The 14,851-nt window shown below is 41.2% G+C and overlaps 4 protein-coding genes across 4 annotated transcripts; 2 read left to right on the plus strand and 2 right to left on the minus strand. All coding sequences in view use genetic code 11, as the record gives it.

The window, feature by feature from the left end:
* Positions 1–4,760: 4,760 nt before the first annotated feature.
* Positions 4,761–5,631, minus strand: EGR_01834 (14-3-3 protein zeta; the record flags this gene model as incomplete). Its single annotated transcript, XM_024491083.1, has 4 exons — positions 4,761–4,801; positions 4,834–5,177; positions 5,211–5,520; positions 5,559–5,631. 4 exons carry the CDS (start codon positions 5,629–5,631, stop codon positions 4,761–4,763), a joined length of 768 nt encoding a protein of 255 aa, XP_024354539.1.
* Positions 5,632–6,692: 1,061 nt separating this feature from the next.
* Positions 6,693–8,537, plus strand: EGR_01835 (Zinc finger HIT domain-containing protein 2; the record flags this gene model as incomplete). The annotated part of the gene is made up of 3 exons (XM_024491084.1): positions 6,693–7,030; positions 7,340–7,660; positions 7,898–8,537. The coding sequence occupies 3 exons, from the start codon at positions 6,693–6,695 to the stop codon at positions 8,535–8,537; spliced, it is 1,299 nt and encodes a 432-aa protein (XP_024354540.1).
* A 399-nt stretch (positions 8,538–8,936) lies between these two features.
* On the minus strand, positions 8,937–9,443 carry EGR_01836 (U6 snRNA-associated Sm-like protein LSm2; the record flags this gene model as incomplete). The annotated part of the gene is made up of 4 exons (XM_024491085.1): positions 8,937–9,083; positions 9,114–9,204; positions 9,243–9,310; positions 9,363–9,443. The coding sequence occupies 4 exons, from the start codon at positions 9,441–9,443 to the stop codon at positions 8,937–8,939; spliced, it is 387 nt and encodes a 128-aa protein (XP_024354541.1).
* Positions 9,444–9,565: 122 nt separating this feature from the next.
* Positions 9,566–10,796, plus strand: EGR_01837 (Zinc finger HIT domain-containing protein; the record flags this gene model as incomplete). The annotated part of the gene is made up of 4 exons (XM_024491086.1): positions 9,566–9,598; positions 9,882–9,920; positions 10,000–10,161; positions 10,506–10,796. 4 exons carry the CDS (start codon positions 9,566–9,568, stop codon positions 10,794–10,796), a joined length of 525 nt encoding a protein of 174 aa, XP_024354542.1.
* Positions 10,797–14,851: the final 4,055 nt, after the last annotated feature.

The raw sequence follows: 14,851 nt of genomic DNA on the forward strand, positions 1-14,851 counted from the left end.
TGAAGTTTTGGTCTACGAAATACATGTTTTGTCACATGAAATCACTTATGTGGATTTACACCCTGATTTTTATCAACTCAGCCTAAAGCATCAGCCTTGACTGACTAAGCAATTTATTTAAGAATTTAACACTTAACAAACTAAAGGCTTTTAGCATTTTAAAGCATGTAAACAGGATATTCTGCATCTTTGCACCCCTTTGAGTGTTGAGACCAGCCAAAACATAATTCGTGTTCATGTACAAAAGTCTATATTAAAGTCATCCCAAGTGGATGTACAGCAACCGACTAGCAAAGATTTGTCAATCAATTAACAGTTCCACTTAATAAAGGTGAAACTGAGCTCCGCGTTTTCGTTAAGATATGTAGGAGCACTTACTGAATCCATGAATTTTCCTGCACGGATAATTTCTGCTTGCATAGTTGGCTAACAAAAACACGAGCATAATGGTTTATTTACTTTGTATTCTTAAAATTTTATTTTTAATCAAAGAAATTCGATTATGGCAATTTTAATTTCTTATCGGAGAGCGTAGAGAAAATGCATTCTTTCTGTCCGTTCAATATGCACCATCGCATCTGACGCTTTATTTCTGAGCAAAATCCAGATTTTAACGACGCAAAATAGAAGGGCAACAGAAATAACCATCGGGGAACTGGCTCTGGACACCAACCAGCCCCCGACTGGGATAGTCATCGGATTGGCCAGTAGTGGCGCTGGACAGCGCATCCTCCCCCAGGTTGCCTTGACTTGCGTGTACGTGCGCGTGTAGTGGTCGCGAGATTGGCTGGCCAGGTGGGATCAATGGGTTGGCCGTGGCTGTTTATGTACGTGTGTCTCATGCTGTCCAAATCATCAGTTTGTTGTGTTTTCGCAGGTGCAACATCGGAGGTTTTGGATTAGCGGTCATACCCTAGCCTCTTGCTGTTTTGAAACCATCAGTCAACTATCCTGGAAAAGCGAGGATAACCGTAACATTAGTTGCATAAAGTGACCTCATGGTGCGCAAGATGTCATGGTTTTGTGTGGCCAAACAGAATATTAGCTCTCCCTCTCCCAGTTTTCTCTTAATTCATGAAAAACATAAGACTTGAATCTATTTTCAAGACCTTAGTGATCATCCGAACTGATATTTCCTCGATTTTCAGTCAAATCCTGAGATCAGTTCTATTTTTACCAAAGGCGAATACAATATTTTGGACTGTGGTACCGTGAAAGACATGTATTTGCTTAATAATGACCAAATGTTCAGTCAAACTTTTTGAAATAGTTCTATTGGGATGCAAATTGGTGGAAGAGTACCATGTGGTTAAATTTTGGCCCTTACTTGGACTTTAACCTATTAAGCATCCTTGTCCAGAACATTTGGATTACATTCAAGCTATGCAGGCGCTTCTAAGGTCGGTAGATGTGAGCTAGAGGAGTCACTAAAATCAGTTCTTCAGCAAATGTTGTTTCAATTTCCTCGACAAAAGTAGTATCTGGGGTAGCTATGGCGATGTGATATTGTCAAATAAATACAACGAGGCTGAAACCAAATAAATCAATTTCAGCTGGTAATACTGCTTTACCAGTGTCAACCGGATTGCCTGTGCAGCACATGTTACTCTATTCTGAGTGGAAACACAGGTTTATTGTGTCCTCATGGCATTACCGGAAATGTAACATTTTGTGTTTGACCCTTGCTGCAGTCACCTCAAATTCAATTCGTCTAAATTCCATAAAACAAGGGTTACCTTTGTAGCCGAAATCTCTCCTCTAACCCAAGTGGCAAATGACACCAAAGTGCTTTCCAATAAGGCTTCCATTGTAAATAATTTTGCATGAGGCATTTGTGGCAGACAACTTTTTGCCGCACACTGCCGTCTGCAACACTTTAGTACTCCTCAAAGGAACTTTATTTATTTAAAAAGTCTCTTACTCAGGTCATGTAAAAACCCAAATCAACCCTAAAATATCTAGATCAAACTGATCGCCATTCGTTTAGCCAAACCAACCCCTGTCAGTTAAAATGGAAGCCATAAAATTTGGGTATGCAAGTCAGTCGTAAACCACGAACTGATAAGCGTAGTGCCGCGAGTAATTGAGGCAACCGATGAGTTAGGTGGGCAGTATTTAATCATGGTATCAGCCCATAGCAGGAAAGTTAATTAGTAAGTAAAGATTCGCATATTTTAAATTAGGTAACACGCTCAACTGTTACTGCATTGTAATGAATTGCAAGGGTTAAGGAGGGTTGCGTTAAACACTAGTGACCTGTTTACTGTTACAAAGCCATTAATAATGAGTACTTTTTTCTAAAAAGGGCATGCACTCAACTTTCAGGTATCGTTAAGACAGAAGCATGGTTAACCCTTTTGATAATAGACAGCCTTTTTTTTCTTTTCCAAGTCACTTTCTATACCATATCTGAAACAGATACTGATATGCTGACATAAAACCTGTTCCTATGCCAAAAAATAATTTTGGCAGATGAAAGTGGTGATAACCAACTCTTGCAGGGGACTTATTCTTCTTTCTTATCTCCACACAGTTTTCTACAATACCTTCACTTATTTAATTCTTAGAATGCATCTGAAATTGATTTCAGCAGGAATATATAGATATATTTTTTGCATACTTCTGTGTTACGCATTCCTCTTGGGGCTGGGTGTCAGTGCTAGGCGGATGACTCCAAAGCATCCAAAGAAACAACTGTGAGGCGACTTTTAAATATTTCGAGATGAAACGCAGACCCCAGACTGTGCTGTTCGGGGATTTTCAGGTTCACTATTCAACTCCCACCACTCATATGACGAAACTGCCTCAACAGTTTTACAACACTCGACCGAGGGGTTCAACCACAAAAAGCGTAAATTTTATTTGCACTTTGTCTGTTGTATACAAGTCCGCCCCAGTGGTTTTGTGACTGTGGGGTTTGTGATGTATGAGCAATAGTGAGCAACTCCTCCGGCGTAGTTATAACTTTCCGGTTGACTTTTTTCAGGTATTACAAAGAATTCTGACCACAGTGATTGTAGGTGATGTATAATTTGCTCCTCATTAGACCTTTATCATCAATAATCCCAATCTCACTCAAATCAACTCGTGTCAGGAGTCTCTCTCAGAAAATCACTAAAACTGATAGCCATCCTCAAGGACAAAAGTTTACTTGGTTTTAGGCGAGATGGACTCATCTCGAGGATTGAGGACATCTCCGTCACGAATGCTATTGGTTGAAGAGAGGTCAAACGCTGTCCCAATGTGCTGAGCGACAAAAATATCTCGCCGACTAGTTTAGGCATCTGTGCAACAGTAAACACTCAAATGAAAATACCACGACCTTAAACACTGTGGTAGGCGGACGATCTGTGGAAAGGAATATCAAATAATCAATTAGGATATATCGTTGCGATCTAGCATGTGAAATGTGAAATAGAAGATTGTCCACAGTTTTTAGCAAATATGTCCCTGAATACTACAACAGTTTCGCGTTAAAAAAGCAGAGGTTTATTGCGCAACATACGCCGACTAAGGATACCTTGAAATGAATGGGGACTAAGTGGATGAGGGCGTATAAGGCCATTCTCAGTTCGCAATCTGACTCATGATGACTAGCCCTTACATGCGGTTAACTTAGTCTCCGTAACTTACACTTTAATGATGTTAAACTGAAAATTAAACCACTGTTCACGAAATTATTTAACCAACATCATCTCCGCGTGTAGAATACATTTCAACTCTGCGGCGCTATCACGACACGGACCCAGCATATGGCTGCAACATCTGTTGAGACTTTCCTGTTTCCATCACGATTGGCATCAGAACTTCAAATGAATCAGCGCATCATCACATGCGAATGACAGCACTGCAAAAAAGACCACTCACGCAAAATCTGGCGAAAATAGGCATAGCCGGGATAACCGACCAGAATTTAGCCGCCTTCATCCACGAAACACGATTGATGTGTAGACATCCCAAGCGAAAAACCGGAGGTGATAGAATGTAAGTTACACGCACTAAGGTGAATTAAAGTTGCCGAAGTGAAAAGGAATGATGCATATCACCCAAAGTCGTTTCTTCGCCGCAGAATCCGGAGCAGGTAAGGGTAAACGGCATTCCTGACCCATTCCTACCTATTTTGAGTTTAAATTATGATCCAAACGACAGAAGAAACAAAACAACTTAACAGCCATCCCGAGATACATACACGAGTCGGCGAGGCCACAGAAACCAGACAACCGCGATCAGCCAGCGCTCAAAAAGGCACTGCACAAAACCAGCTGGATCCCGACAATCACACCAAACCCAATTGTGACGTGGACTAGGTGGACACAAACGCCGCCACCTCCACGAAAGCAGTGCAGAAACGTTCCAACAGCCAAATCCCAAATAACTGCCACCGACTACGCGAACGGACTGCAGTTACAATACGATCGCAAGTGCCAACGTAACAGAAATCAAGATCAGACAGCAGCACCCCCACCACTAAAGGCAAGACAAAGTTTCAGTGAGTATCATTCCAGAATGTTGTGCAGATACAGAACTCAAAAGGGGTTTCAGCTTCGCAGTAGAATGATGAAGAGGCTGATTACAAAGATGCAAAGACACGTAGCACACAGAGACTATATTGGACATGCACGAAAATTGTAACATGTTACCGGGGGAGAGAAGTGAGTACTACCTTCACAGTGTACAGAAAATGCGTGTCAAACTTGAACCATGGTAGCAATCTCGCAACGAAGAGGATTGAATGATTAGCCAGAATAACAGAAATAAACCTAATCCCGCTTGTCACCCTCGGGGGAATTTTTCTCCGCTTCTAAAAGAGTAATTGCCAAGCACATTACTTACCGTCATTGTCAACATCGGACCTCCACAGGGTGAGGTTATCGCGAAGCAGTTGCATTATGAGGGTCGAATCCTTGTAACTCTCTTCATTGAGAGTATCAAGTTCAGCAATAGCATCGTCAAACGCCTGTTTGGCAATTTGACAGGCTTGCTGGGGCTTATTCATAATTTCATAGTAAAAAACAGAGAAATTCAAAGCCAAGCCAAGTCGGATAGGATGGGTTGGCTGAAGCTCAGCAGTACCAATGTCAGTGGCAACCTTGTAAGCATCCAAACTACGTTTTGCAACCTCATCCCGTTCAGATGCCGTAGCGATCTCGGCAAGGTATCTGTTGTAATCGCCCTGCCTAAGCAGCAAATTAACACTACCAGTGGCTTACATTTTGTAATAAAATACTTTAGAATCAGCATTCTGCGCACGAGGAATAAGTGTCTTTTCAAGAAGGGACAAGATCTCATTAGCCATTTGCTTAAGTTCCTTCTCAACTTGTTCGCGGCATGCCCTAATATTCTTGACGCGTTCATTGCCCTCATCCTTGGACTCAATCGCACTGATGATTCGCCACGAAGAACGACGAGCACCAATCACATTCTTATAAGCGACAGAAAGGAGGTTACGCTCCTCGACGGTTAACTCGGGAGCGGATTCATCATTAAGATCCACGATCTTATGCATGAATTGGGCCATATCTAAGGGCACAGAATACAACATGTTCTCAATAACTCACCATCATATCGCTCAATTTGCTCAGCCAATTTGGCTTTAGTGAGAAGAGCCTCCCTAGGACTTTTCGTAGCCATCACTACCACAGGTCTACAACAAATGGCTAATGGACGATGAAACTGGTCAACTATTGGTAGAGCTAAACAAATATCGGCAGGATTGAATGAATTTTCTGTGGTTTCAGCAACAAACAATCACTAGATGCCGCAAAGATTACCCCAGTAATTTTAATAAAAAAGACGCATAATGTCAACTAAACTTGCAGAATTTATGGCGAAATGGTACATAAAAACTTTAATTCCAAGAGATGCGTGGCAGCTATCATTGTAGCTCAGTGTGATTTGTATTACTTGTTCGTCCAAAATGTTTTCAACGAGCAATTTAAGAGCAGGCAAGGTTTATTTTTAACTATCCTAGCAGGTTATGAAATTAAGGCACATTTTACCTTGCAGGTTTTGTAAACAAGCAATTAATGCCTTTGTATTTGCGTGAGCATTTAATTATATTTTAGACATGTTACTGCTGGACAAAGGATCGCAAAATTTGGCTTTCTGAACCCAGTAAACCCATTTGATTTCAACAAATACAGTTCTATGCGGATTAGTAGGTACAAATTTGCTAATTCATTTAGTGGATTTTAGTTACAACCATTGTGGGGTAAATGCACACACCACATTTGGACTAACGCACAATGGCAACACCCAGACTGAACAATACTCAAGATATTAGTCGCCTTTCACCTACCGAATGCATATTAGGTTGTTCTATTACATACATAACAGATCGTTGTTTCGTGTAATTTCATTACTGTTAATAACCAATTAACCAAGACGCAAATGTTGTCGACCATACAGTTCTTTGTTCTTAGCTTTTACGACGCCTGTTAAAAACGTCTCCTAATTTTGGTGACACCTTGGTTTTAACACCTTGCACCGCTCCTTATTCTTCTATAATCGTTTTCGTTTTGGCATCAAAAATCGCGTCCTCAACATTCGCTAACTTTATTACTGGAACCCTACTAGTTTTCCTCTACCGCTCGAATAATGGATCACGCCTCTCTCTCATGAGGTTTCCAATTGGCTGAAACCGCGATCATACGACCAGGTTCCAATTTGTCTGTCTGCTTGCATTAGCTCGCATGGAAGTAGCTTCGACAAATTCATATACTACAGTATTGACTTGTAAAATTTGTACTAGTAAAAGTGCAAAGTACACCTGTCCGCGATGCTTCATAAATTACTGCTCTTTGGCTTGCTACAGAGATCGTCGACATGGTAAATGTTCGGAAGAATTTTATCGCGAGTGTTGTGAAAATGCCATCCAAGACCTGGCAGTTGATGACGAAAAACGGCAGCAAGTCGAACGAATGTTATCACAAGATGGAAATTCTTACAACTTCGATGATGCGAAGTACCAATCTGAAGGCAGCGGAGATGAAAGCTCCTCTGAAGATGATCCTGGTGATTTGTCGGAAAGGTATTCATTTTTTTAATTATACACATCCAAGTCTTTCAAACTTTTGCTTTTAACAGAAGTCCACTCACTTTCCTTTAACGATTCTGGTAGTTAGTTTAGCGTCGATTCTGCCTCTCCCGGCTGACCCCTTATCGTTGATTCGAATGCCATTCATGAATACGGTACCAATCTTATTCAACCAAAGCATTTTAGAGAGTAGAAGCCCAGTTATACTGCTTTAGTTTGGATTGTATGTACATTTACCAGCAAACCCTACTTTAAGCATGCGAGATGGTTAACTAGGTATCTGGTTCTTGTTTCATATTAAAGGTTGAAGGCTATCGATTTGACTTCAGAGGACATTGATACTGAGGAAGTATGGAAATTGCTGTCAACCGAAGAGAAACGAGAGTTTCACAGACTGCTGGCAACAGGCAATATCTACGCCGTAGTGCCTGCTTGGTCGCCTTGGTGGCAGTTAGCTGCACAGAAGCTCGTCACTTCCTTTCCTGATGATTTCATCGACCCCAGTGAATCAGAGCAGATGGGCATGGACGCACGACCATTATCGAAATTGCTTTCGATCGAGCCACATCCCTCTGTCATCTTTTCACTAGCTGAAACTCTGTTAGGATTCGTTTTTGTGGCAAGGTAAGCTCACCCTTGCAATGCACTGTAGGCATAGATAAGGACCCTCAATCAGTTTTGAGTGTCGGTAACCGAGATGTTGTCCAAACTTCCCCCATATTATCAACTCGCCCCCGTTCATATTATTAGCAATTCTCATTGATTTCTGATACTGCAACCACACATCCGATTTGCCTATGAATTTGAATAAAAGCAGTCCGTCCAACAAGTTTAGGGTCGAACTTTATTATTTTCTTTCAGATATTTTAATGGTGACCACCTGTCTGACATGCACGTGGATGCCTGCGACCTTTTGCTCAAACTTGTATCGTACTTTCAACCTCAAGTGACCCAGAAGAACGGCTCGAACAAAACCCGAATTGTCAAAAGCCTTGCAACAAAAATGATTATTTTCACCAACTTTTTGGAAGTCTTGGGCTCTTTACAGTCGCGTTTGGCCCAAAATCATCTAACGTGCTCGCACAAATTAATACTCCTGCTGACTGATGATCTTCACTGTCTGCTACGAAAGTTTGACACATTCGTGGATCGCGCTTTACGTGAGATTACACAGGCTCTGCTGGCAGTGAAGCCGAAGAACATAGCAGTTGCGTCGGCTCTTCACAAAGTAAAATTCCTTCGAGCTTGCGTTGGAAAACGGGACCAGGCCTCTAATAACTGGTGTCAGAGATACGTTCCACCACTTCTAGATGCAGTGGAGACGTCGATCTGTGAACAAATGATACAAATCGAGGCTGAAAGAATGCGAGAGGACTTACATAATCCAAAAATATCGAAGGCTGCTGGTCCAAACTGGCGTAATATCCTTCGAGACAATCACAAGCGCCAACCTCCCTTCATAGAGGGGATCAATCTACACGTACAGGATACAAATCTTTAAATTTATATTTTTGCGACTCCAAATTTCGAAGGTGACTACATAATGTCCCATCCAAAGGAAAGAGACGAAACCGGTGTCTGGGGATGGGGTTAGCAGTAGACAACTAATGAGAGGAGAAATGTGTGTCGTTTCGTCCGTCGGGGGCCTGCGCTAAATCTAGTGGGCTGAGTCACTATTCAATCCCATTGCGTTCTGTTAAATTTTATTAGAAATACAGCGGTTCCTCCATACTTATTTAAGGTGTTGGTGTTTTTATTCGTCCACTTTACAACGCTTCCAGAGGGATAATTTGGGCGCCACAGTGCAACCTGGGAGTGGCCACGGTCGACCCGGTGGTCAATGACAAAGTCGTCGGACACAGTAATAAACTTTTAATACGTTCACAAATAAGTATGTCCCTCAGGTAGCCTGCTGTTGCTGCTGTTGTTTTCCAAGGGTGGCTTCCTTTCGTGATGCGTTCTGGAGCTCGTAGACGTCACACTCATCAGCGGGCAGCTGCACGTATCGAACAATTGAGCCTCTGATGAAACAGTTCCTAACAGACAACTATATTTTATTAGAGGAGCACAACTTTACCATGTAAGGGTGTTTTTCTGGGTCCGTAACGGTTATGTCCGAGAGTCGAAAGTTGTGGTATTGGTCAACGGAGTGGAGGGTGCCGTGGATGCTAAAAAAAAGTATCACTTTGTGGAGGACAGCGCAAACCATAAGTCGTTCTTAAGCTCTACAACAACATCTTTGCCTACAAGCGTTTTGAAGAATGAGTAGAATATCTAGAAAGTCGAGAAAAACTAGAGCAAACCATCGCCGGAGTGAGAAACGGACCAGTACGGACGTTGCGGCTTCAGGGCCAATAAAGTAAAACAAGTGACTTTCCCCTTGTTGATGCGATCCTAAGTTATCCATTAACAAATTTTGCTGTTATATTATACTCTATCTGCGGGCGATTAAGAAATGTCCTAGTGAAAGGTTTGAAATAATTAAAATTGAGCGCGTTGATTTTAAAATTGTGTGTGACTTGCCTCGTCATGTGCCACTCGGTATTTTTTCTCTCAAAGGTGGTTGGTGTAGGGTTTTTGTGCATGCATTTATGTGTTTACGCCCCTGATCCAATGGTTGGATGATAAAGTTGATGTCTTTGTAGGATGACGATTGCAGACTACTTTTCTGTTGTGTAGGAACCCCATTTCCTTTTCATGTTGTTAGCTATTTTTGTAGTTGCGTTGGGGTCGTAATGAGGTAGAATCGTATTTTGTCTTTCTGTGACGTTTCATATGTTAATTTCAGTGCCCTTAGTTGCTGTTTTTCGAGCTTATTGCCCTTTTCTCCTTCCAGTGTGCATAGGTAGCAGTCGCTAAATCCACGTATTTCGCGGTGATGACAGTGAGTAGTTTCTTAGTGCTCTTTGACTGACTCTAATATCAATATATTTCGATTCTACTTTCTAATGTTTTTTTTGAAGATGGACAAACGAGACGTTTTAAGGGAAGTCCAACGGCGCATTCTTGACAATGATGCTAGAAAGCGCCGTCTTCGTAAAACTCTTGAAATTCTCGAACAGGATAATCATGTTGAGGATTCCCTGAATGATACCAAGACGACCAAAAGGCCAAAGTTTGAAGATGTAAATACTTTTTTAATTTTTCATCCATGCACGTACAGAAGGCTAGATATCACGTATGTTTGGTATACACAGGCATTCGGGGTATTATTTAACTCTAGATTCATCCATTTTATTTGTCAATTGATGCTCTGGTTTATTTATGCCTCTTATGATATTTAGTGATCCCATTATTGATGTTGACCATCAAACATTACAACATTCTAGGTAACCCCAATTTTCTTTAAAGTTCTAAGTCTGCATGGTTCCATGAGGTCCAAAAGCTATTCGGATACCATTCAGTAAAATTCATTGAAACTTTCTACGTTTGAAACGATAGGATTGTCTACTCTTTTGGCTCTTTATAGGATACACCTGGTCATGCGAAGCGTCGACGTCGAACTACAATCGGACGGGCGAAGTTTAAAAAGACCTTTGAGTTGCTGCTGGACGAGGAGTACCAGGCGACGAAAGGGGGCCAAGTTGGTGCCTCATACTTCACTGCCGCCGTTCCCGACAGCCGTCTCCCACCTCGCAAGTTCTGCTCCGTCTGTGGCTTCCTCGGCGCTTACGTTTGTGTGGTGTGCGGCTCGCGTTATTGCAGCATCAAGTGTCGTGATGTGCACAACGATACTCGCTGCCTTAAATGGGTCGCCTAGCCAGCTATCTCTTCCTCTACCCTTCTCTATTTACTGGCTCGCTCTCTCCGTGCCCAGCTGATTCATGCGTGACATGTCTTATCACTTCATGGGAAATTTTTTAGTTGACACTGTACTATGCTTCCCACATTATGTACATAAGCTTTAAGATAAAACCTGCTTTTGGAATGCTCATTTTCACAATTTCTCTTGGAGTCACTGTGCATCATTTATTGTCAGGGCTTAAACATGTTTGATACTAACCTTTAACTCGGCAATATTTCTCAAATATTTACGTTTTAGAATGTTTGGTTATGCAGTAAAACAGATTCTGCTTCACGAAGACGTGTATACTTAGGTTTTGGGGACGCAGCGCCATTACTGTATTCAAAAATGCTATCTTACAATTGATTTCAGCGTTCTACTCATGTACTGTCTGCCTCTCCTATCTCCAATAAAATGCAAACTTCAGATTTGGTTTAAAAATAAGTAGCTGGCTTGGAATCGGTTTTAGTAAGGTCGATTGTGTTGAATCGCTTAGAAAGAGTCCATTGCAGTTGATTTGATTCATCAGTTAGTGTAAGAAGGGTCTTTGGCGGTATTTAGTGAGTGATTTCGATAGTTTCCAGTACCTACATATCGCTGAAAAGAGGTGACAGCTGTTCGATGACGTACCTTTGTGAAGGTTGCATTCCTCTGATGATACTCTACTGGCATCGTGTGGACAGTTGGCTTGTATTTGCCGTATTCAGAGTTTGTTGTTTCATACATTGGGTTACTTGGCTGCTTGGCGTAATCACTCAGAATCTCTGAAATGCGCTATTTTAAAGATCAGAGTACATACCGGACTCATTGAATGGTTGAAGATTATCAAGCGAGACGTTAGGATGGTCAGGCACTTTTGTGTCCTGCTTGATTAGGTCCGCTGGTTCCTTGCACTGAGAAATCGGGCGGTCTTTGTTTCGGAGCGAATTGCTTAAGCAAACCTGCGTTGGACTGAAATCCGGAGATCAGAGCATTAGCAACTTTTTGATAACTTAGCAACAAAAGTCGAATGAATGGAATTCGTAGAACTGTATTCCTTTCTTATAAATCTACATTATTAATTGTACAAAACAAATCTTGGAGGAGGAACGACGAAAATATTACTGACTTATTTGTAACGACAAGTAAAAGAATTTTGGAGATCCTCCTAATCACTATAACAATGGAGTACATTAAACCTAGCAGGTGCAGTCTAGTCGATTGGGATAAGTAGAAAGCAATTGCAATGCACACAGGAGTGGTCATAATATTCAGCAAGAGGCCTCCATGTAGTCATGGTCATTTTCAAATGCGTGTGAACCAAACGGTGATTTTGTCATTAAAAGCCAAGGAAGACCCAAAAAATTAACAAGTAATATCAAAAGAGCAAACCGCCCAGTGATTATGTCATTTCAAAGTACTTAACTAGTACAACTAACTATTAACCAACAAACATCCAAAATATTAAAGAAATAAGTAAAAATACTTGTGGCATTTTAGTGGAACTATCATTTCAACTGCAAACCAAATCCTGGGATCGTTGTGCTAATTACATATATATGTAATATAATGTAACATTAAATATTTAACCACACCTCCAGGACCATTTACGCACCACTACGTCACATTAAAATAGCCCCAAAAAAGTTAAAAAATTACGTGCCCAGAAGTCCGAACAAATACTAATCCTAAATAAGCCTCCTAAACGAGTCAACTGCTCGTGTATTCAGGTAACAGCCTTAACTACATTATGATACTTAATTCAGATGTACGAACTTCAAGGGCATTGGGGAATGTCGAGTCGGGGGTATTTGTGTTTCCATGTCACATCCAGGATTTGCACCATTAAAACAAGCTGGCTTACAAATAAAATAATTTTAGCTGTAAGTAAAAAAGACTAAACACTTTTATTATAGTAGTTTTCGGAAGCTTTGAACAAGGAATAAATAAGAATGCAAAAATTATTTGATATTTAGCAGACTCCATGTTCCCCCTCTTCCCCAATGTTGTATGTCCAAAAGACATGGCATCATGTTGAACTAAAATATTTTGTGGGAAATTATTTTAACTTGTGCGGTTTGTTAAAGTGTAAGGGGGATCGGATTTTGTCTCCTCAGGGATATTTGTGGTCCGCTTGACCACGTGAGCGGCATAAGCTGACCATATGTTATGGTGTTGCACAGCTCACCAGTAATTCATACGTGATATTGGGATAGTAGCTTTACTTTACGCAGTCATGAGTTGGAATAATAACAAATCCTGGTCAGCAGTTATATAGCACCCCAATTTTTTGCAACGTTTGGCTACTGGCCCGGCAAAAAGAAAATGACGCAGAGTAAAAGTGTAACCCGTGATAAACAAACGCAAAGCTTTACGATAATGTGTAGATAATTGGCGGCTTAATCTAGAGCTCTGCCTTTCAAATCAACTTTGCTTAGCCTTTGGGTAGTCTTTAAAGGTATAACGGAAGCCATACTCGAATTAAAGAAGCAGCGATTTTCAGATGTTATGACATGACAGCCATATTTTAAGGGCAAATCCAAACAGTCTTCATTTAGCTGTTTTGGAAATGTTGCCAAATTCATTCAGAAAAATATATTGAACACACCAAAAACACTTCTCTTTACATAATCTTTGAGAAGTATGTCAGGACAATCACTGCCATCTAGCAAGTCAGATTGCTGTGGTTGTATAGTGCTGAGTAGTTACTATCTTACGTTCCACAAGGGTTTTAAGCCCTTTAGCTACTTTGGTAAAACAGAGCGGAATAGAAATATCCGGAAAAAAAGGGTAAGAAATCCTGCACATCATTTTTAGCATTACCTTAATGTCAAGCGCATGCATAACCGTTTTTCTTTGGACAACAATACTTTAGACCTGGCCTTGGGTAAGGTTTCCCATCAAAAATACACTCCAAGTCGAGGATACATCAATACTTACGCGAGTATAAAACTACGGTAATAGATAAAATTGAATTGCATCACCAAACGGAAGAGCATTACCATAAGTACCACGTACAACGCTTCAAGTATTATTTGACAGCAGGGAACTGCATAGCTAGAGCGGCCAATCACCCATTGACTCGGCTAGGCAAATCAATTTGGAATTTCAGCTCAACACTGTAATACATTAAATATTAGTGCTCTACTATTTTATGCAGAACAAGCATGACACTGGTGCCAAATTCTCCAATGGTGGTGAGTAGGCTTGCTATCATTTTGACAAGTCCAGAAAAGCGTTAAAGATGAGCAATCCCCTCGTGGTCCCAATGTGCGTTTAATGTGTCGGGAGGCCTTCCTTCCCATTAGTAACATGCCCTCAACGATTGCACTAAATTAGTCAGCGAGACAATCCACACCTAAAATTGCCTTGATTATAAGTTGATCTATATTTCGCTTAATTGCCTTTCATACCTAGACTTATTACTTCACCAATTCCTAATAATAGGGCACTTTTACTCAAAATAGCACCAATTGTGAATTTGCAATACTTATGCTGTTGTGATATTCCTTTCAGAGAGAAGGCGAAGATACAAGTGGAACCTCGTGACAGGTGTCAACATCCCGCAAGCCGAAGAGGGCTTCCGCGTCCACTTGCGCTTTATTCCCCCATCGACTTATCCTAATAAACATATCAAAGTCGAATCAACCCGGATGTCCTAAGAGCACGAGGACCAAGGAAGAGGGGATCTACGAGTCTCGTTCTACATTGGTGGCACCGCCGGTGAACCTCCCCCCTTTCGGAGATGACATGAACTTCAAAGACTAGCTGAAAACTGCTAAATTTAGCCTCCATCTCTATCCCTAGTGCCAAAGAACACCGCAAACTACCCGCGCTCTAACCATGTTTTATTTTTGGTCACAGTCGACACCGGCATCACCCACAATACCGACATTGATCAATGCTGCGATACGTTGGCTCAACTTGTCATTGATCTGGAAGAACAAACCCTCTCCAGAGACTTCTTACTCCGTTTCTAAATAGCTGACGAGGACAATGAAGAGTACGTTAAGAACCTTCAACACCTGGTGGAACTTGCTTTCAGTGGCTGT

Source organism: Echinococcus granulosus, assembly GCF_000524195.1.
Source record: "Echinococcus granulosus chromosome Unknown EG_S00007, whole genome shotgun sequence".
NCBI lineage: Eukaryota > Metazoa > Platyhelminthes > Cestoda > Cyclophyllidea > Taeniidae > Echinococcus > Echinococcus granulosus.